The sequence below is a fragment of the Typopeltis vanoorti genome, chromosome 11, assembly GCF_054136105.1.
Source record: "Typopeltis vanoorti isolate ZY-2024b chromosome 11, IOZ_Tvanoo_1.0, whole genome shotgun sequence".
Classification (NCBI taxonomy): domain Eukaryota; kingdom Metazoa; phylum Arthropoda; class Arachnida; order Uropygi; family Thelyphonidae; genus Typopeltis; species Typopeltis vanoorti.
The window spans coordinates 36,472,972-36,496,003 of NC_143559.1; the positions used below are offsets into that span (position 1 = coordinate 36,472,972).

The 23,032-nt window shown below is 36.2% G+C and overlaps 1 protein-coding gene across 4 annotated transcripts in view; it reads left to right on the top strand.

Moving 5' to 3' along the window:
* Positions 1 to 23,032, top strand: part of shtd (anaphase promoting complex subunit 1) — an 844,012-nt gene that overhangs the window by 162,523 nt on the left and 658,457 nt on the right. For all 4 annotated transcript variants that reach the window (XM_090401046.1, XM_090401047.1, XM_090401049.1 and 1 more), the window contains one exon: positions 21,815 to 21,913. In XM_090401046.1, the coding sequence (XP_090257172.1) occupies positions 21,815 to 21,913 (99 nt within the window). The remainder of the gene's footprint in view (positions 1 to 21,814; positions 21,914 to 23,032) is intronic.

Sequence of the window (23,032 nt, forward strand, 5' to 3'; positions counted from 1 at the left end):
AAGGGGGAGACAATGTCGAAGCTAATTAACAAGTCAGTTTTTAACAGTTGAATGTCTTTAATTTTGCGTGAAACTATGGAATTTTTGATTGAAGAGGCTGAGTGGCCTATGTGAGGATGGAGAAGGTTAGATAAGAATCTTGATAACTTGTAAGTCGGACTGCTAATAGAATCTACAACGGGTCTGAGTGGAACATTAACCTTGTGAAGCTTAGGTAAGCCATAAATTCTAGGAGGTTTTAGCACGGTATGTCTTGAGTTTTTTAATTGTTTCTTCATCTAAGGAGGAGGTTTCATCAAGTAACATATTTAATTTCCTGAGTTGATGTTTTGTAGGATCATAATCCAGTTTGGTGTAAGTATTACGATCTTGGAGTAGTAAATTCATTTTTCAATCCTATGAATTGGTATCAAGAACCACAGTGGTATTTTCTTTGTCAGCTCTTGTAATGATTATGTTTTTATTACGTTTTAAGGAGGTAAGAGCTTTCAATTCTGATGGTGGGATATTTAAGTCCGAAGGTTTGGCATCATAGATTATTTTCGCTACCTCGAAACGAAGTCTCTTGGCTTCAGTACTGGAAAGAATGCTGATGTTTCTTGCTAGAACATTTAATTCGTCTGTTGTTAGTGGATGGTTAGATAAGTTGACTACACATTTTTCCGTTGGCAATTTGTTAATGATCATCTTAGATCGATTTAGCAAGTTAAGGTATTTATTATGTAGATTAATATTGCTTTTACCCCCGAATTTTTTGAGACACTTATAATCAATTGTAGCAGATCTTGATCTAACGTATTTGATAATTCTGCTTCTAGTTCCATAATTTTTAAATTATTTGTTGCCAATTCATGCTTAGCAACTCATAACTGATTAAGTAGTAAGGAATGGCTAGCTTTCTGATAGATTTTATGGGCACCTGGAGATTTGATGACTTCTTTTCAAAAGTTGGAATGAGTTTATCGCTTCTGCACTTTTTTAAAAAAGAGATTCTAGCACGTAGCTTACCCTGTTTTAATCGAAGTTTGCCTAGTAAGTCGGTCTTCTGTGCTGTCAGTTTCCCCATGAAGAATAAGATGTTTTTATATAATGAAACATGTGTTGAATTCATCACTAAAAAACACACGTACTAACCACAGCGATAAGTTTTAATACATAAATATTTCATCCCAAGTATCTTGGGACATCCTCAGTACAGTAATTCAAATAATACTAGGAATAACATACAGTTAGGGCGCATGATTACAATGGAATCTCAATATGCGTGCAGTAATATGTTAAAGAAGTAAATTAAAATATAACTGAACAAAAAAAAAAAAAAAAAAAAACATATATAAAGAGACTATTTTGCACAATTTTGTATGACAATTTCCCATACTTGAGGAACAGTAAGAACGTCGTTGCAGTTTAAATTTGGTCTGTGTAGTAGGGATTCAACACTTCCTTTATATAAATGTTCATGTTTATATAAAGATTTATGTAAAAGTTTCGACTTTTCCCAATGGATCCTATGGTTTGGGTTTTCAACTCTGTGTTGAGAGAGACCAGATTTCTGCCGTTTGAAAAGACGAATGCGGTCTTGATGTTCTGAGATGTGTTTCTGAACAGATCTACCTATCTGTCCAGAGTAAGACAAATTGCAGGAGCATGGGATCTCATAAATGCCAGGTAACTTATCAGTGTGGTTAGTACGTGTGTTTTTTTGATGAATTCACCACAAGTTTCATTATATAAAAATAGAAATACTAAGGTAAACAACATAAATTAATTTATTATATACATATAATATTTCCGTGTCATTTCCTAAGAATTAGAATATATGGTAAGCCAGTTTATTACTTAATTTAATTCTACTTTTCACTATGTTACAAATTAACATAATTCGTGGCAGCTCCTATAATACTAACCATATGCCTGCATTACTAAATATGAAGCAAACACATACTTGTTTGCTTATCTTAGATTATTTGTCATATAACAAAATGTATTTCTCATTAATGAAATTTTCACTCAGTGTACACACACACACACTGAGTACTATGTAAAAATATTAAATTTATTTTTATTATCCCATGGTATTATTACACTAGATCATAGAGTTCAAATTCATGTACAGGCAGCCCTCGGTTTACGCCTCACTTCCATTCTTGAAAAAACAGGTGTAAATCGAATCAGCCTAAAACGAACCCAATTTTAATGAGAGATACAAAGTTGCGCAGTCAAAAAAATATGCACATGAAGTATGTGTAACATTATTATATTTCAAGCTTTGATAAGGGGTGCTTAAGGGTCAAAGCTGTATAATTGAGAGGACACCTCCACATAGCCTTTAAAGGAATGCAGAGAACCGAGGCTTCTGACCTAATGCCAATCCTCACCTTCTCGTGGTGTACCCTGTTGGGTATCTACCTGGATACTGAATGAACGAACGAGGATGGGCTGGCAATTTCGGATTTAGCCAACCAAATTGTATTCTTATTGGTTAAACCAAAATACAAAATGATGGTACAACATGACAAAATTTCATGAGGGCTGGGCGTCGCCCGGTTAAACAAGGCCCCCGTTGTTTTCGCCAGGGAACCAGGGCGAACAGCGAAAAGTCAGCTACTGGAACAAATCTGAAAACACACCCCAACTCAACATCACCAGAGTTAAAGATCGGTACTATCAACATAAGAAGCCTGAATGGCAAAGAAATGGAGCTAGCTAAGGAATTAGATAAGTACCAGATCGGCATAATAGGGGTGACTGAAACAAAAAAGACAATAACTGGTGAGATCTTTCTGAGCAATAAATACAAAATGTTATATTCAGGCAATGACAATCAAGGAAAAGAAGCAGTAGCCATAGTATTCAACACAAAATATGAGGCTAATCTTCTTGAATGGCAGGCAGTCTCAAGTAGAGTAATGTGGGCAAATATGAGAATGGGGAACTGGACAATGAGACTTATTTGACTTATATATGGTCCCACAGAAGGTTCTACTAAGGTAGAAGTGGAGAAATTTTTTGATGCTTTAGAAAAAGCAACTGACACAATGAAAAAGAAAAAGTTGGTCCATGTTGGGGATCTAAATAGCAAAGCAGGAAATGATTGTCAGATGTACAAAAATATTTTGGGAAAATTTGGAGAAAAGAGCAAAGCTAATAATAATCGCAAATATCTGTAGGATTTCTGCTCAGGACAGATTTGTTATTACTAACACCATGTTCCAACATAAAAATGTGCACAAATTCACATGGAGAAAAGAGGCAAGGAATAAGAAAAGTCTCATTGACAATGTTATTGTTGATAGTGATGTTTTCTCCATGGTGCAGGACACCAGAGTGTACAGAGGATTTGAAATTGGAAGATCACTATTTAGTCATGAGCAGGAAAAAATTAAATTTCATATTGAAAAGAATATCATGTAAGAAAGTTTTAAAGCGAATAAAAGTTGAGCAGCTCTCAGATGTGAACTGTAGACTAAAATACACAAAGATTATTGAAGAAAAAATGAAAGAGTTTGAGAACAAGAACCATAGCTGAACCAGGTTGGTAGGAAAACGACCCAGAGGAAGACCAAGATATAGGTGGATTGATACGGTCCAAAGTGCCTTAGATGATAGAAATATAAGATCTGATAATGTTGGAGTCTTGACAAGTAACAGACTGATTTGGAAGAAAATTGTAGATAGAAAATTAATAATGATGTAAATTTTTCATGTAGTACTATCATATCCTGTACACCCCTTGAGGGTACATAGCAGGAATTTGATGATGATGAACCATAGCTTGGAGACTCAGTGGCAAGCCTTGAAGAAAACCCTGATTGATTCAGCTAGAGAGGCATGTGGTGAAGTTGTCTGCAAGGATTAAAAAATCAGAACTCCATGGCATAAACAGGAAGTTAGAGCGGCAGTGAATGAAAAGATGAAAGCATATCAAAAGTTCATGGCAAATAAGTCAGCTTGTTTTCTTCGAGAACAGAGACAGATGTAAGAAAGCTAAACAGTGTGTAAAACTAGCTGAACAAAAGTCATGGGAGGACTTTGGCAAGAACATAGAAAATAAATATCAAGAAGGTGGCAAAACATTCTGGAGGTTGTTGAAGAAGCTTAGGAATGGAGGAAAGAGTGCTATAAAAGGAGTTACAGATGATAAAGGTGACATGAAAACTGGAGAAAAAGATATCCTTGAAGTTTGGAGTAATTACTTTGAAAAACTGCTAAATGAAACAAGCAGTGATAAAAAAAAAAAAAAAAATTACTGACCAGACATGCAGTCAGGAATACATATCCATACATGAAGTAGAAAAAGCCATCAAAGGCTTGAAATGTGGAAAGGCAGCAGGAGTAGATGATATTTATACCATAATTACTTCAGAAATGCTGAAGTATGGTGGTATAAATGTCTTACAGTGGCTGCACTGCATAGTTCAGAATGCCTGGACAGAGGAACGAATTCCCAATGATTGGAGTAGAGCTCTCATAGTACCCATATATAAAAAGGGAAATAAAACTTAATGTGAGAATTACAGAGGTATATCCCCTACTGAGTGTTCCTGGCAGGATCTATGCAAGTATACTTGAGAAATCGTTGAGAAGAATTGTGGAAGAAAAGCTTGGTGAAGAACAAGCTGGATTCAGTTCAAATAGAGGCTGTCAGGATCAGATCTTCACTTTACGACAAATAGTGGAGAAATCATGGGAATATAACAAAGATCTGTATTTAAGTTTTGTCGATTTGGAAAAGGCATATGACAAGGTGCCAAGAGAGAAGCTATTCAACACGCTACAGTTATATGGTGTCAATGGGGCATTATATCAAGTAATTCTTAGTCTTTATTTGAGTTGTAAGTCAGCATTTGGAATTGAAGTACAGGAAGATGGTTTGATGTTAAATCTGGTGTCAGACAAAGACTTACATTAACCTCTCTATCTTTCATTATCTATATGGATCACATTATGAAGGAAAGTGGTATTAAACACGATACCAAAATTGGAGATGTTAATGTCAGCTCTTTGCTTTATGCGGACGATGTTATACTTCTAAATAAATCTACTACAAGTCTGCAAGATTCTCTGACTAAATTGAATAACTGTTGTAATAGATATGGTATGAAGGTCAGCAATAAAATGTCAAAGACAATGAAAATAGACAGAATCATTGAAAATGTCAATTGTGTTGTGAATGGAGAATCTGTGGAACAAATAAAACATTATTATTATTATTATTATTGTTCCGGGAAACTCCAAGGAGTCGACAGACTCATTGAGGAAGGCCCTAACATCATGTCTGGAACAACTATTCAACATTCACACAGTATCTATCATATCTTGCCTTGAACTCATTCATGGTCGTAGCACCCACAAGAGACTCTGGAAGCTTATTCCACTCATTCACCACTCTCCAAGTAAAAAACCTAGCTCTAACCCCCTTGTCAACCACGTTCTTGCCCAGTTTCCATGCATGGCCCCTAGTCCTCCCACCACCAGTCATATTTTCAAAAATATCTTCTGGATCAATCTTATAAAAACCCTTCAGTAATTTGAATGTCTCAATCATATCACCCCTCCTTCGCCTATCGTCCAATTTCTGCAACCCACAAATCTTCAACCTATTCTCATAAGGTTCATTCCACAGACCGGCTATCATCTTGGTCACTCGTCTCTGGACCCTCTCCACTTCCTCCCCATCACGAAGAAACCCTGGTGCCCATAACTGGCCACAGAAGTCCAGATGGGGTCTTATCAAGGCTCGATACAGAGGAACAACAACTTGTTTGTCTCTGCATGTTAAAGTATTTTTCAGAAGCCAAGTGATTTGGTGAGCTGTTTTAGTCACTTTTGCAATGTGCCCCCTAAACTTCAACTCCCTATCCACCAACACTCCCAAATCCCTGGCCTCATTAATCTCCTGGAGTACGACTCCACCAATGCGATATACTGCTGCTATTCTTTTCACCCTTGAAAAGAATAGCAGCAGTGCATAACCTTACACTTTGCCACATTAAACTGACATCCATTTTTCCTAGCCCAGTCTTCCAAACTATCCAAATCATCCTGTAAAATTTTGACATCCTGTGCACTCACAATTGCTCTACCCAACTTTGCATCATCAGCAAACAAGTGAACACTTCCTCTCAAATCCTTTCCAATGTCATTGATGAACAAATTGAAAAGCAGTGGTCCAAGAACAGAGCCCTGCGGCACTCCACTAGTCACGAGACGTCTTTGTGACTCCACTCCTGAATAAACCACTCTCTGGTATCTCTCCTTCAACTACCCTCCTATCCATCTCACCAAACCAATATCCATCCCCATCTGCTCCAGTTTACTGATTAGGGCTCCATGTGGTATCCTATCAAAAGCCTTGGCAAGGTCCAGTAGTATCACTGTAAACCTACTACCCCTATCCAGTTCAGCCGTCACTGTGTTATAAAATGTGAGCAAGTTACTGAGGCATGATCTACCCTTCACAAAACCATGTTGTCCCCCATACAATATCCCATTTTCATCTATCCAATCCTGTATTCTTTTCTTGACTAATTTCTCTAAGCCCTTGACAATGATTCCTGATATGCTAATCGGTCGGTAATTTACAACAGCAGTCTTGGAACCACCTTTATGCAGTGGAACTATTTTCCCCTCCTTCCACCCGCTCGGGACTAACCCAGACCCGAGACTCAAATTAAACAAAATGGTCAAGGGTACTGACAATTCTTTAGCCGCTTCACGTATGGCATCAGCTGGTATACCATCCAATCCCACAGATGTATTGACATTGAGGTTTTGTAATAGCCTACTCACCTGCACTTCATTCACCACTATTCCCGTATAATCTACTGGTTTATTCGTTTCTGCAATGTCACCACCTGGATGATATACTCTTGCAAAGTGCTCACTCAGTAACTCAACTATCTCAACTGATTCAGTTACCTCCCTACCATCGGCATTCTTTAAAATCATTCTGCCATGTACATTTTTCCTTTTACTTGCTACATATCTAAAAAACTGTTTAGGATTCTCTTTAGCCTGCATGGCCAGTGTTCTTTCGTAATCCTTTTTTGCTTTTCTTACCTCACTCGTCACCCTTCTGGCCTGCGCTTTATACCGTTCATGTGCCTGCCGGTCACCTTTCTCCTTAAATTCCCTCCATAGTTGTTTCTTTTTTTGCAGCTCAAGCTTAATGGTGTTATTCATCCATTTAACCCCTACTTGATTTATTATTCGGACTCTAGGTATACAGTCAGCCATTGCTTCATGCAAGCACTTCTTAACTACCTCCCATGCACTATCAACTTCTAGTCCTTGCAGTTGTACATGGCATGGCGCTGAGCCAATCAAATTCCTAAGCTTGTCATACTTTCCAGCCCGATAATTCCACATGTACCCTGTCTTAATTGAAAATTCTACACCTTTAGCCACCTCCCAAGTCAAGACATTTCAGCTACTTAGGGGCGATTTTTAGTGAAGATGGTAAATTAAATATAGAAATAGACAACAGAATCAACAAAGCTGGTTGGTAGGAAGTCATTTGAATAAATTCATATGGAATAAGAGAGAAATTAGTTGGAACACTAAATTAACTGTATACAAGACAGTGTTCAAACCAGTTTTAACTTATGGATCTGAGAGCTGGGTCAGAAGTAAAACATTTGACCAAAGACTAGAGACTGCAGATATGAGAGTCATGAGAAAGATTAGAGGCGTGAACAGATGGCATCAATGGCAATATCATATTAAAAATGAGGATATTAGGAAAGAACTTGACATTGTCAGCATCCAGGAATACGTTAGCAGAGCTAATCTCAGGTGGTGTGGTCACTTAAACAGAATGGGCGAAGAAAGATTAGCAAAACAAGTGTTCTCTGCAAGGTTGGCAGCAAAACGACCCTGAGGAAGACCAAGATATAGGTGGATTGATACGGTACAAAGTGCCTTAGACGATAGAAATATAAGATCTGATAATGTTGGAGTCTTGACAAACAGACTGATTTGGAGGAAAATTGTAGGTAGGAAGTTAGTAAGGATGTAAATTTTTCATGTAGTACTATCATATCCTGTACACCCCTTGAGGGTAAATGTAGGAATTTGATGAAAGCTTTGATAATAAATACATATATTTGTTAAAATAAAAATATTAATAATGAAAACAAAACAAAGCTATATACAAAAAATATGAAACTTCGAAAAGATATTACATATTTCTATGTTGAGGTTCCCAGTTTTGGATCACCTGCATTTTTTTTGAAAAAATTATCCAGTGTTAACTGCCTAGATTTTCTTTTTCTTTCTTTAGGGAGTTCACTGTAAGGGCGAATCGATGCATTTACACTCCTTTTTACGTTCGTCCTCCATTCTTAATCGTGGTTTATTTTGCAGAGTTCGTCAGTCAATGTCTCTATGCTTGCAATTATATGCTGTAAATCGGCTGTTTTTGTTTCTCTCAGAGGAACTTCATTTTCTTTCTCCTCCTTTGGATGTTGACTTAATTGTTCAGCTAATTCTTTTAAACCTTCATTGGAAAGTGGTTTATCATGGCTCTTTAAGACTTCTGACACATCTTCAGCTGTAATATCGTCCAATCCCACCCCTTGCGCAAGCTCGGTAACGCCTTCAATAACATTCTCCTCTTGCTCTAATACCTCAAAGTCATGCATAAAGGCTGTAAGAAGTTTTTGCCATGCTCCTTTTAAACACTTCGCTGACACTTCGTTCCAAGCTACCTTGATGTTGTTAATGCCCTTCAAAATATCGAATGACTACCAATAGTCTTTAATAGTTTTTCCTGAAGTGTCCATGATCCTTACCATTTCCATAAATGTTATATGGAGGTAATAGGCTTTGAAGATTGATATAATCCCCTAATCCATCAGCTGCAGAAGCGATGTTGTGTTTGGGGCATATAAACAATCTTGATATCCAATGGTGTTCTTACTTCAGCAAGGGTTTGAGGATGTCCTGGGGCATTATCCAAGAGAAGCAATGCCTTGGCTGGCAAATCATTTTCTTTACAGAAGCGAAGCACGGTAGGACAAAAATAATTTGTGTTCCAATCTATAAAAACGTCTTGTGTAACCCATGCTTTCTTGTTCCATTTCCAATAGACTGGCAGCAAGGCCATGTCGCATGGTGTCTGTGAATAGTACACTGACAATTGGTTTAAGCTTCAAAGATCTGGAGACATTTGCACCCACCCAAAGCGTGAGTCTATATTTTGCAGCTTTAAAACCTGGAGGGGAACATTTTTCACAGGAAATGAAGGTGTGTGATGGCAATTTTTTCCAGTAGAGCCCAGTCTCATCAACATTAAAAATGAGATCAGGAAGATAACTTCGTTGTTCTACACAGTCTTGGAATTCTTTAGGAAAAACAGCCGCTGCAACATCTGCACTTGCCACCTCACCACATAATTTGACACTATGGCACTTACTTCGAGACTTAAATTTCATGAATCAACCTTTGCTTCCTAAAATTGTTTCTTCACCTCCATCTGTCTTTTTAAGATCCTCAAAAGTTGTTTTTGCTTTCTCAGTTATAACAGCCTGTGTCAGAGGAATGTTTTTCTGATTCAAGTCATCCACCCATAATGATAATAATTTTTCCATTTTTTCATGAAGTTTACCCATGCTATAACTTACACGTTTTGCATTTAGTTTACTGCTGTAGATAGTTGTGCAGACTGTTTTATTCTATCTGCATTTTTCATAATTGTAGTAACAGTCGATGGAGGTAAGTTCATACTTCTACAGACGTTGGCACGTGTCTGCCCATCTTCCATTCTTCGAATCACCTCCATCTTCTTTTCAAGTGTGATTGATTTCCGCGCCTTCTTAACACCAAGTTCTGCTAACTTTTCTGCACTTCTTTTATCAGACATGGTATGTAATTACGTACTTCATCAATTTAAATAGGTATGTATGTAAAAAAAATTAAATAGAACAAGTAGGTAGATTCAACAGTAAAACTAGGTTTGATACATATACGTCGTAGTGGCTTGGTAAACACTCAAACACTAGAGTGCCTGCTAGCATCGTTTCTCAGTCAGACCACACTACAGTAAGAAAGCATGTGCAGGCATCCAGCATTATTGTGAATCGGTGTAAATTGAACCATCGTAAACTGAGAGCTGCCTGTATTTTATAAAGCACCTTTTCTGGGTTATAAAGTTCACATTTAGAAATATTCTTACAAGTTAGTGGTGATGCTTCCTGATCTTATAGATTTTGGCACACAAGACCAATCTTGATTGGTCTTGTGTGCCACTACCATGAGGTGAGAGATCATGGTAGTGGCACAGCGATTAAACTTAGAGTTGATGGTAGCTCGTGGTTTTTCTGCTGAACACCAGTGGTGAGTCATGTCCTGGAGAATCATTCCTTTTTAAGTTTTCTTTTTGAGTAGTTTTAAAAAGATCAAAATCTATGGTATTACTTGATGTTGTAGCCATTTTTGCTACTTCGTCTGGAGTTTCATTTCCCTTTAATCCCACATGGGATGGAATCCATTGGAAAATTATTTCAGAATCCTTATGTAGTTTATGGTTTTTGCTATGCTTCTAAGTATTTCTTGATGGAATCCTTTCAGGATAATCAGCATTTATTATTAAAAAAGTGGAAAGGGAGCAGAAAGAGGGTAAGATAGTCCAATTACATAAAGGTGGCTCCATAACAGAAGTAGCAAATTACAGACTAATTAGTATATCTGGAGTGGTGGTTAAAGTATTGGAGAAGTTGGTTAAAAGTAAAATTCAGCAGTGGGTTGATAGGAATGTGATACTTGATAGGAACAGCATGTCATTGTAAAAGGTAGGCCTGCCTCAATCCACATCTTTCTGTGCACTCACTGGTCTATAGCAACAACCAAACATATTTTGATTTGTTGCCCTTTATCTCACACTAGGTAGTCTGAAATAAACTACCACCTCCACTCCTAAAATCCTCTTTAACTGCTGATTTTTCTGAAGTTATTCAGCTATCATCAGCAATACCGCACTTCCTGTCCTCTAAAATAATATAAGGGCCAAGTTGAGCTGACTAATGCCAAAAATTCCTCCTCTTTATTTGTGATACTTCTGGCATTCACGTACTTGCATTTCAACATCCCCTTGGATCTACAGTTGCCCTTGTGTAATGCTATTACCAGTTCATTTGCATTTGAAATGTGTGAAAACTGCATTCAACTTTGCATAATCATTTCTGTACACACATTCATCTGTCTCAGGGCATCTGAATCCCACACTTGACTGCTTCCTTCCTAATACTTCTAGTTTCCTTGAAACTAGAAGTATTAGGAAGAAGTTTGTACTTCTGACCTTTCACTGGACAATGCTCTCTCCAATCATCTAACTTCAGCCATTCAAATTCAGTCCATCAGCCATATAGATGTCCTTTTGCCTTTTTGTCCATGAAATTCACTTCATGCATCTATAAACTGCACACCATTCCTCCTGTATAATCTTCTCATTGACTCTCATTTGCAATTATGAACCCTCTTCTCAGTTCAGTCCTTTCATACCAAATGAGATGATTTAGTCTTTACTTTCTCTTTCTTCTCTTTTACTTCTATCATCAACTGTTTCTTATCTTCTCTCATTACATATTTTTCACTTTTCAAATCATTCGTGCCAGACAAAATCAAGGGTCAATCCTTGGTCTGCTGTTATTCAATCTGTACATTGATGATAGTGGGAAGGATTTGACAGGCGACTGTCACAGCAATATCACCTGTCAAAGATTGGGTAATCAGAAATGATGATGCAAAGATAGGATTGGGTAATCAGGAATGCTGCTGATATGCAATACTTGCAGAATGATTTGAATAGACTGGAATTGTGGGCATTGGAAAATAGATTTCAGTTCAGTGTCAGTTAATGCAAATTCATGCACTTCGAGATGGTTAGATATCCAGTGTCATATTATATTGGTGCAATTATGCTAGAAGAAACTGATCAGGCTAGGGATCTTGGAGTGGTAGATAGCAAGTTGAAGTTCAGAGGCCATGTAACAAAGATTGCAAATATAACTCAAAAGATAATTGCAATGCCGAAATGAACTTGTATAGATAAGGATGTCATTTTGCCTCTTTACAAGGCCTTCATAAGACCTCACTTGGACTATTGTGCTCATGTCTCCTCCCCTGGTTTCTGTTGTGATTCTGTAAAGTGGAGAGATTGTTAAAAATAATATCAGAATTGTGGAATACTGATTATGAAGACAGATTGAGAATTTGTAGACTGCAGATACTAGCAAACAAGAGAATGAGAGGTGATATGATTGAGAAGACTTAGAAACTTCTGAAAGAATCATACAGGATTTCAGTAGATGGAATTTTTCATTTTATGGAGGGTGGGGAAAGGACAAGAGAGCATCCTTGGAAGCTGAGAATGGATGTCACTAGGAAGGGAGTGGGGGGTTATATTTTTCTCTCACAGGGTAGTGCATGATTGGAACGGATTGCCATTGGTTGTTGTGAGTGCAGACAGTGTGAATGAATTCAAGAATAAGTATGATAGCTGGTGTGTGTAGTATGTGGCCTCCCTTGATGAGTCCCGACTCTTTAGAGGTATCCCTTAATAATGATAACAACTATAATAATAAAGATGATGAATAACAGTGGAGATAATGTGCACCCTTGTCTCATAAATGATTTAACATCAAACCATCTTTCTGTAACTCAAATATCAACTGTGTATTTTTCAATATAATATCCCATTTACACCATATAAGTAGTGTTTTGAACAGCTTTTCTCTTGACACCTTGTTATATGCCTTTACCATATTTATAAAACTTCAATTTACTGTGAAGAATTATGTAGACAAAACCACATGCCAGAGTAATTACTTCTAATTATGAAAATAAATGTATTGAATGATATAATCACGTAATCACAAGAAAGATATTTATTTAACCAAATATTTCGGTCTGGAAATAGCAGACCATCGTCGGTGGTATTACAAGAACAGTTTAAAAAAAATATACAAGCTAGAATACTAACAATAGATCGTTGAAATTAGAACATGTCGCGTGATGTTATATCACTAAGTATGAAACGAAATATTTTGAAGTAGAAACATGATTGAATTTGCTATTAAAAAAAAAAAAAAAAAAAAAAAAAAAAAAAAAAAAAAAAAAAAAAATTAATGAGTAATCTTGATTAGGCTTTCCCAGATTTTTGATATAGATATGCAGTCATTACGATTCAGGTTGGGATGATGGAGCAAGGCCTCCACGCTTTCCTTGAACAAACGTTCGAACCTATAACGGGATCTATGTAAGAGGCGAGTTTTGGACCAAAGGATGCTGTGGTCAGTTTCAATCCCGTGTTGAGCCAAACCAGACTTTTCAGGTTTATTGTGAAGAATGGATGATTGATGTTCTTGGATTCTTTTTTCAAGAGAACGTCCAGTCTGTCCAAAGTAAGAGAGATCACAGTTGCAAGGAATTTGATAAACTCCAGGAAGAGATAAAGTTGAGCGTTTGTCTTTAGGAGAAGGAAAATGAGAAGACAATTTGTTAATAGGAGAATACGTAGCTGTTAAATCATATTTCTTCAAAATTCTTGCGATAGGTTCTGAAATACCGGAGATATAAGGAATAGGTACTCGACGTATTGAATCTTTGTTGTTTTGTGGAGGATTATAAGATGTAAGAAGACGTTGAATACTTTTTTCAGAAAAGCCATTGAGTTTCATGTGTTGCTGGATAGTAGAAAGTTCTTTCTGTAGATAATCAAAAGTAGAACAATTAGTTTTGGCTCTTTTGATGAGACATTTTATAATTCCTGTTTTTTGACATGGATGATGGGCTGATTCTTTCAGAATATAACGACCTGTGAATGTTGGTTTCCTGTATACTGTAGTTGTAAGAATATTTGAAGATGATCGGATGAGGAGAACGTCTAAAAAAGATAACTGGTTGTTTTCTTCTAATTCCATAGTAAACTTTATGCGATGATGTAAGGAATTAATACTGTTTAAAAAGGAAGATAAAGTGTTTTTACTGTGAGGCCAAATAGCAAATATGTCATCTATATATCTTACCCAAAAAGATGGTAGAGGGAAACTAGATGTGAAGAGGACTTTTTCTAAATGTTCTAAATAAAAGTTGGCTAAAGCTGGAGAAAGATTGTGATTACGTGATTATATCATTCAGTCTTATGTCGCAAGTATCCTTAAAACAATAAATGTATTGAGATTATCATTAGGAAAGCACACATATGCACAGGACACAAGCTATATGATGCTACGTAAGATAAATCTAAATGATTTGTTAATTGTTTACCCTAGCCTGACCTCAGGTGAAAAAAATAAAATAAAATAACAATAATAATAAATAAAAAATTATACACAAATTTTGTTAATTAATTAGCAAAATAAAATAAATTTTTTATACATAAGTATAAAAATAAAAAAAAGTTTTATAGTGGAACTAGGTTAAGCACATCTGTACAGTTGTCTTATATTAAGGTTTTCTTGTGTTGCAGTTCTGCCATGATATTCTCAGTTCTATGTAGGTTGCAGATGTGGGTCCTCAAGATTCTTGGAATTACTAATCCATGATTTTGTTGAGATTCGGATGATATTTCAGCATCTCAAAATCTTCCTTGAACTTTCATTCAAACCAGGTTTCGGTGTGATGTGGGGATTGGAGCCTTTCCAGTTGATTCTGTGATGTGTTTCAAGTTGATGATTTCATCACAGAATCAACTGGAGCCTTTCCAGTTGATTCTGTGATGTGTTTCAAGTGCATAGTCAGACAAGCCTGTTTTACCATAGTGGAGGAATTTAATGTGGCCTTTACGGTTGTCTTTTCTTATTGGGATGATGTGCACTGTTTCTCCTATGTATGGTAGATTTTAGGTTGCCAGGCAGCCTGCAACCTTGCCCAGTGGGCAAGGTAGGGAATGGGATCTTTGGATGAGCTGAGCATAGTTTTTAATTTTGCAGGAAGTTTGAAGGATGCCTTAATGTTGTATGTGTGTGTAGCTTTCTATTTTTCCTGATACTTCCCTAATGTATGGTATTGCTATAGCATCCTTGTAATATTTCATGCTTTTAATGGTATTATTATGGAGGATCTTGTGAACTGTTTTTATAGCCTTAAAGCCCAAAGTATGGCTTAGATATATTGATGGTATTTTTGCCATTTGGCCCCCACAGTCATGAAACATTAAATACATTCCTAAGCCACCTGAACAAACAACACAAATGTATCAAATTTACCATCAAGATTGAAAATGATAACTTTCTTCCATTTCTAGACACACTTACACGTCTCTCCTCAGTTTCCTTTCATTTATAGACCACCACAAACCTACACACACAGATTCATCAAAAAATAGAACACTACATAAATAACAACATTAGGACAACCTTCAAACCTCCTGCAAAATTAAAAAAGTGTACTCAGCTCGTGTCCATCACCACAAACCTACACACACACACACACACACACACACAGAGGCCAATATATACACACAGATTCATACTACCATCCAACACAAAAACTTGGGATCATTAGCACCCTCAAACAGAGCCCTAACCATTAGCTCCAGTGAGCAGGTGCTGAAGAAGGAATATGAAATTATTAGCCAAAAATGTATAAAAAAAAAATTGGCTAAAAAAAAATAATAAATTAAAAAAAAAACAGTTCAGTTATCTTTCACAATCTTATAGGCCTGTTTTACCATAGTGGAAGAATTTATGTGGCATTTATGTTCATCTTTTCTTATTGGGATGATGTTCCCTGTTTCTGGTATGTAGGGGTAGGTTGCAAGTGCACTAAATTTTGTAAACTCTTGGGTGGGCAAGATAAGGAAGAGGATCTTTGGATGAGCTGAGTACACTTTTTAATTTTGCAGGAAGTTTGAAGGTTGCCTTAATTTTGTTATTTATGTAGTGTTCTATTTTTTTTGATAATGCATGGTATGGCTATGGCATTCTTGTATTTTATTTTATTTATTTTTTTGCTTTTAATGGTATTATTGTTGAACATCTTTGAACTGTTTTTTTTCTTGGAGCCATTTTCTTGTAATCCCAATACAAGAAAACCAATATGAGAAGACTGTAGAGATGTGTTAATGTAGTTCCACTATAAAACTTTTATTTTTATTTATTTAGTTTTTTTTATCATCTATATATTATTATACTTATTTTCATAAAAAATTATTTTATTTTGTTAATTTAATTGGTGTATAATTTATTATTTATATTTTTTTCACCAGATGTCAGGCTAGGGTAAACGATTAACCAATATATAGATTTATCTTACTTTTGTGTAGTGTCATGTGCATATGTATGTTTTCCTGATGATGCTAATCAGAAATAAAGTAATTACTCCAACACTTGTGCTTTTTGTCTGCCTAAATCCTTCACAATGAATGTTGACCACCGTGTAGTCTTAGAAGAAAAAAAAAACTTCAATTTAGTCAGATAATAGTACAGATTTGTATTGGATTTATTTGGAAGTATAACATCATCTGAAAGTAAAGAGCTGAGATTAATATCTCCAATATTGATATCAGGTTTAATTCCAATTCTTTCATAATGTGATCCTTGTTATATTCCCATGGTTTCTGAACTGTATGTCTTAAATTGAAAATCTGATCCTGGAAGCCTCTGTTTGGCTAAGCTCTTTCTTCATCAAGCTTCTGTTCTATAATTTTTCTGGTTATTTACTAAGTAATCTTGGTAACCTTGTGAAGCATTACCATTGGGTTCAGTGCAGTCTACCATCAAACAGTAATCTGAAAACAACTATTTTAATGATATATCTTGGAAAAGATGAAATATTGTTCTTTTCATTCCTGATGAAAGACTGAAACATCACTTCACCTGAAGCTCACCATCATAGCTTCAGATGAAGAGGAAAGAAGGAACATTGACATTTTTCTAGAAAAGCTGGAGATTACATTTGGTGAACACTTTGGGATGAAATCTGTTCCAGAGAGCAGAGGCAGATGGAATGCATAGAGAAAGAAGAGATGTTGGTTCAATGCATTTGCAGGTAGATGGAATGTAAAGAAATGTTGGGCAACTCCCACTCATATTTTAACAGGCCTTCCTACCAGAAAGCAGAGGAATGATGAATGGCAGTTTGATGGAGCACTGTCTGTGGAAGCCCCAGTGAAAAGTAGAAATCTTGTGAATAGGATAAAAGGACACCTGTAGGCCAGCAGATCTAATTGTTTTGGCTATACCTTCAGAAACACCTTTAACATAAGGAATGGTAACATGGTTTTCCACCTCTGTGTCACCACCATGAAGAGAGGAAGATGGCAACGAAACTCTATAACTATCAGGATTTTATTGACGTAAGATAAATCAATAGCAATGAAGGTGGACTTGGTGTGATTTACTTCCGCAAGAGAGTGAACTCAAAAGACAACACACACACACACACACACACACACACACACACACACACACTCACTCACTCACTCACTCACTCACTCACTCTGGATCAGAGTAGGGCTGAAGTGAGGGAGGGATCACTATTGAGAATCCCATTTCTTAGTACCTGAGGAAAGACTATTAAGATTATGTGTTTATCCTAGGAGCAATTATAGATAAGTGTTTGTAAACCGAATTGTGTATTACTGAAGAGATCTTTTAGGAAGAAAGAAGGAAGACTGCATTATGTTATGAAGGTAACCAGGTTATCCTCTTCACATTGGAAATTGGTATAGAAATCAGCATGTTGGAAGAAATGAGGAAAAATTAAACTGGGTTTTTGGTCTGATGTCCAAAAGCCATTTTGGACATCAGAAGACTTTGCTAAATGGAAGCTTCACTTGAAGCTTCCATTTAGCAAAGTGGTAACATTAGATTGAGACAATGAAAGTAGTGTATTAGTTAGTGGAGCCTGGTACTACAGGAATTTAGCTTTTCCTTTGAGGGATGTGGATGCCACAGCACTATGCCTACCTATATCAGTTCACTACTAGATTGTTTCCTCCACTCCAAGGAAAGTAAAGTAGTATGTATGGATGATTATGGCCATTCTCCTGTTCATCTATAGCAGGATTTCCCAAACCGTGAGTTGTACCTGCCTTGGGAAAGTACAGACAAGGTCCAAGGGAGATGTGAAGAACATTTTAGTTGTACATTGTTACAGTAAATTCACCTTTCACAAAATACTAGTTTCAAGTGAGTGACATGGTTTTATATAATTTACAGAATTCTGTAATTATTTTATAATCGTTTAGGATAAATAATTATTTTTGTTTCATTTGAACATTTTTATTTTTTATATCTTTATTAAAAATAAAGTTTATTGTATTTTCATCGTTAATTTGTGTTTGGATTTTTGGGGGAGGTGTGTGCATTAAGATTTCACTAAAGGGAGGGATGGCAAAAAATTTGGGAATCCCTGATTATAAACAGTGCATTCAAATGCTTATGCAAATAAATCATTACATTTTGAAAGTAAATTGCAAATACAGTTTAATTTTTTTTTATTATTATTAAAGAGAATTTTAATGGAAAATAATGCAGCTATCGTATGACCTTTGAATGCAAGTTCAGGAAATGATTCTTGCTGGAGGATAAAGAGTAGAATAATCCAGAAGATGCTTAATCTGAGAACATTTGTTATCATGTGAACATATGTTTGCAGATCTTTGTTAACATTATTATTTCATTAGATTAGCAGATTTCTTCATATATTTTTAAATTATGAATTCTAAATATTTAAAATCTGAAAACAAACCGCCAACTCAACATCACCAGAGTTAAAGATCGGTACTATCAACGTAAGAAGCCTGAATGGCAAAGAAATGGAGCTAGCTGAGGAATTAGATAAGTACCAGATCGACATAATAGGGGTGACTGAAACAAAAAAGACCAAAACTGGTGAGATCTTTCTGAGCAGTAAATACAAAATGTTATATTCAGGTAATGACAATCAAGGAAAAGAAGGAGTAGCCATAGTATTCAACACAAAATACGAGGCTAATCTTCTTGAATGGCAGTCAGTCTCAAGTAGAGTAATGTGGGCAAATATGAGAATGGGGAACTGGACAATGAGACTTATTTGTGCCTATGGTCCCACAGAAGGTTCTACTAAGGTAGAAGTAGAGGAATTTTTTGAGGCTTTAGAAAAAGCAACTGACACAATGAAAATGGAAAAGTTGGTCCTTGTTGGGGATCTAAATAGCAGAGTAGGAAATGATTGTGAGACATACAAAAATATTTTGGGAAAATTTGGAGAAAAGAGCAAAGCTAATAATAATGGCAAATATCTGTTGGATTTCTGCTCAGGACATGGACTGGTTATTACTAACACCATGTTCCAACATAAAAATGTGCACAAATTCACATGGAGAGAAGAGGCTAGGAATAAGAAAAGTCTCATTGACTATGTTATTGTTGATAGTGATGTTTTCTCCCTGGTGCAGGACACCAGAGTGTACAGAGGATTTGAAATTGGAAGTGATCACTATTTAGTCTTGAGCAGGATAAAATTGAATTTCATATTGAAAAGAATAACATGTAAGAAAGTTTTAAAGCGAATAAAAGTTGAGCAGCTCTCAGATGCGAACTGTAGACTAAAATACAGAAATATTATTGAAAAGAAAATGAAAGAGTTTGAGAACAGGAATCAAACCTTGGAGATTCAGTGGCAAACTCTGAAGGAAACATTGATTGATTCTGCCAGAGAGGCATGTGGTGAGGTTGTGTGCAAGGATAAAAAAATCAGAACTCCCTGGTGGACACAGGAAGTTAAAGAGGCAGTGAAGGAAAAGAAGAAAGCATATCAAAAGTTCCTGGCAAATAAGTCAGCTTTTACTCTTACAGAATACAGAGACAAATGTAAGAAAGCTAAACAGTGTGTAAAACTAGCTAAACAAAAGTCATGGGAGGATTTTGGCAAGAATATAGAAAATAAATATCAAGAAGGTGGCAAAATATTCTGGAGGTTGTTGAAGAAGCTTAGGAATGGAGGAAAGAGTGGTGTAAAAGGAATTAGAGATGATAAAGGTGACATGAAAACAGGAGAAAAAGATATCCTTGAAGTATGGAGTAATTACTTCGAAAAACTGCTAAAGGAAACAAGCAGTGATGACAGCACAGTGATAAAAAACACTGACCAGGCATGCAGTCAGGAATACATATCCATACAAGTAGAAAAAGCCATCAAAGGCTTGAAATGTGGAAAGGCAGCAGGAGTAGATGATATTCGACCAGAAATGCTGAAGTATGGTGGTATAAGAGTCTTACAGTGGCTGCACTGCATAGTTCAGAAAGCCTGGACAGAGGGACGAATTCCCGATGATTGGAGTAGAGCTCTCATAGTACCCATATATAAAAAGGGAAATAAAACTGAATGTGAGAATTACAGAGGTATTTCCCTACTGAGTGTTCCTGGCAAGATCTATGCAAGTATACTTGAGAAACGGTTGAGAAGAATTGTGGAAGAAAAGCTTGGTGAAGAACAAGCTGGATTCAGGCCAAATAGAGGCTGTCAGGATCAGATCTTCACTTTACGACAAATAGTCGAGAAAGCATGGGAATATAACAAAGATCTGTATTTAAGTTTTGTCGATTTGGAAAAGGCATATGACAAGGTGCCAAGAGAGAAGCTATTCAATACGCTGCAGTTATATGGTGTCAATGGGGCATTATATCAAGCAATACTTAGTCTTTATTTGAGATGTGAGTCAGCAGTTAGAATTGAAGGAAGTACAGGAAGATGGTTTAATGTTAAATCTGGTGTGAGACAAGGATGTACATTATCCCCTCTGTTATTCGTTATCTATATGGATCACATTATGAAGGAAAGTGGTATTAAACCTGATATCAAAATTGGAGATGTTAATGTCAGCTCTTTGCTTTATGCGGAGGATGTTATACTTCTAAATAAATCCGCTACAAGTCTGCAAGATTCTCTGACTAAATTGAATAGCTGTTGTAATAGATATGGTATGAAGGTCAGCAATAAAAAGTCAAAGACAATGAAAATAGACAGAATCATTGAAAATGTCAACTGTGTTGTGAATGGAGAACCTGTGGAACAAGTAAAACATTTCAGCTACTTAGGCACAATTTTTACTGAAGATGGTAAACTAAATATAGAAATAGACAACAGAATCAGCAAAGCTGGTATCGTGGGAAGTCAATTGAATAAATTCATATGGAATAAGAAAGAAATTAGTCGGAACACTAAATTAGCTGTATACAAGACTGTGTTCAAACCAATTTTAACTTATGGATCTGAGAGCTGGGTCAGAAGTAAAACACTTGACCAAAGACTAGAGACCGCAGATATGAGAGTCCTGAGAAAGATTAGAGGCGTGAACAGATGGCATCAATGGCAATATCATATTAAAAATGAGGATATTAGGAAAGAACTTGACATTGTCAGCATCCAGGAATGCGTTAGCAGAGCTAATCTCAGATGGTATGGTCACTTAAATAGAATGGGAGAGGAAAGATTAGCAAAACAAGTGTTCTCTGCCAGGTTGGCAGGAAAACGACCCAGAGGAAGACCAAGATATAGGTGGATTGATACAGTACAAAGTGCCTTAGACGATAGAAATATAAGATCTGATAATGTTGGAGTCTTGACAAGTAACAGACTGATTTGGAGGAAAATTGTAGATAGGAAGTTAGTAATGATGTAATTTTTTCATGTAGTACTGTCATATCCTGAACACCCCTTGAGGGTACATGGCAGGAATTTGATGATGATGATGATGAAATATTTAAAAAAAATTTAATTTCATTTTGACCTAAACATTTCATATTTGATATGGTACACTGGCATTTTTGAAACAATATGGAGTGATGAAACAAGTTTCACAGTTCTTTTTATGTTTTGCATTTAGTCAGTTTCCTGCTGAAAAGGCATCAAAAGTGTTTCTTACTACTGATGTTACTGGGCAACAGTTCCTTTGCTTTCATTTTGTCGAAAAGAAACAGCTAAGGTAAGAGTGTATCGAAGAGATTTCCAGTATTTCTTCTCCCCTTTAAGTGATATGTAATTCTCAGATTATTTTGTATGTATGTTTATTTTCCTGTTTATATATAGTGTATATATATATTTGCCAAATTTGTAGAATAACTGGTCCTAATTCATGATTAAAAAAAGAAAGGAGAAATCTTATCCCTCACATGTTAGTATAACCATGAAAAATATGTACTAGTAGATACACAGTGCTAGTAATATTAACTTGATGAATTGGAATGTAAGCCATGATAATTAAACTTAAGTAATTTCAGAATTTGTGGAGAAGTACTATTCCCCATAAAAGGGAAAACTTCAGTCCATCTCATTTGTTCAGATTCAGACAATCTAGCAAAATTTCTTTATATAGGTGTTCCATGAGATAATTACTTTTATGGAGAAACTTAATCATTTTCCAAAGGATTTGACATTTGGGAAGATAACATATTCTCCAAGTGTTCAGGCTCTCTGAATTTAATGCAGTCTAAATGTTCATCCTCACACATGACTATTGATCTACCTGTTCAGCCAAAATACGATAACACATGCTGGCAAGGAATTTGTTAAACTCGAGGATGGGCCAAAGGCAGAAGTTTATCTTTTGCTGAGCCTAGAAAAGTAGAAATCTTGTGAATAGGATAAAAGGACGCCTGCAGATCTAAGTGTTTGGCTATACCTTCAGAGACACCTTTAACATATGGAATGGTAACATGGTTGTCTACCTCTGTGTCACCACCATGAAAAGAGGAAGATGGCAAGGAAACTCTATAACTGTCTAGGATTTTGTTGACGTAAGATAAATCAATAGCAATGAAGGTGGACTTGATGTGATTTACTTCCTGAACAAGCAGCATTTCACTAGAGCAAGAGAGTGAACTCAATGTGCCATATTTTTGACAAGCATGGTGTGAAAGAGCATAAATGTGTTTTAACACTGGTATGAATTTTCTTCCTAAAACTGAGAAGTGAAAGCTACCATCTGGTTGACAAAGTAGAAGGGGATCTGAAAAGGCAATCCAGTTATCCTCTTCTACTTCAAGGGTGAAAACTGTTGATGTTAATGACAAACTCTTTGTGTATTTGTAAGGGAATGAACCAT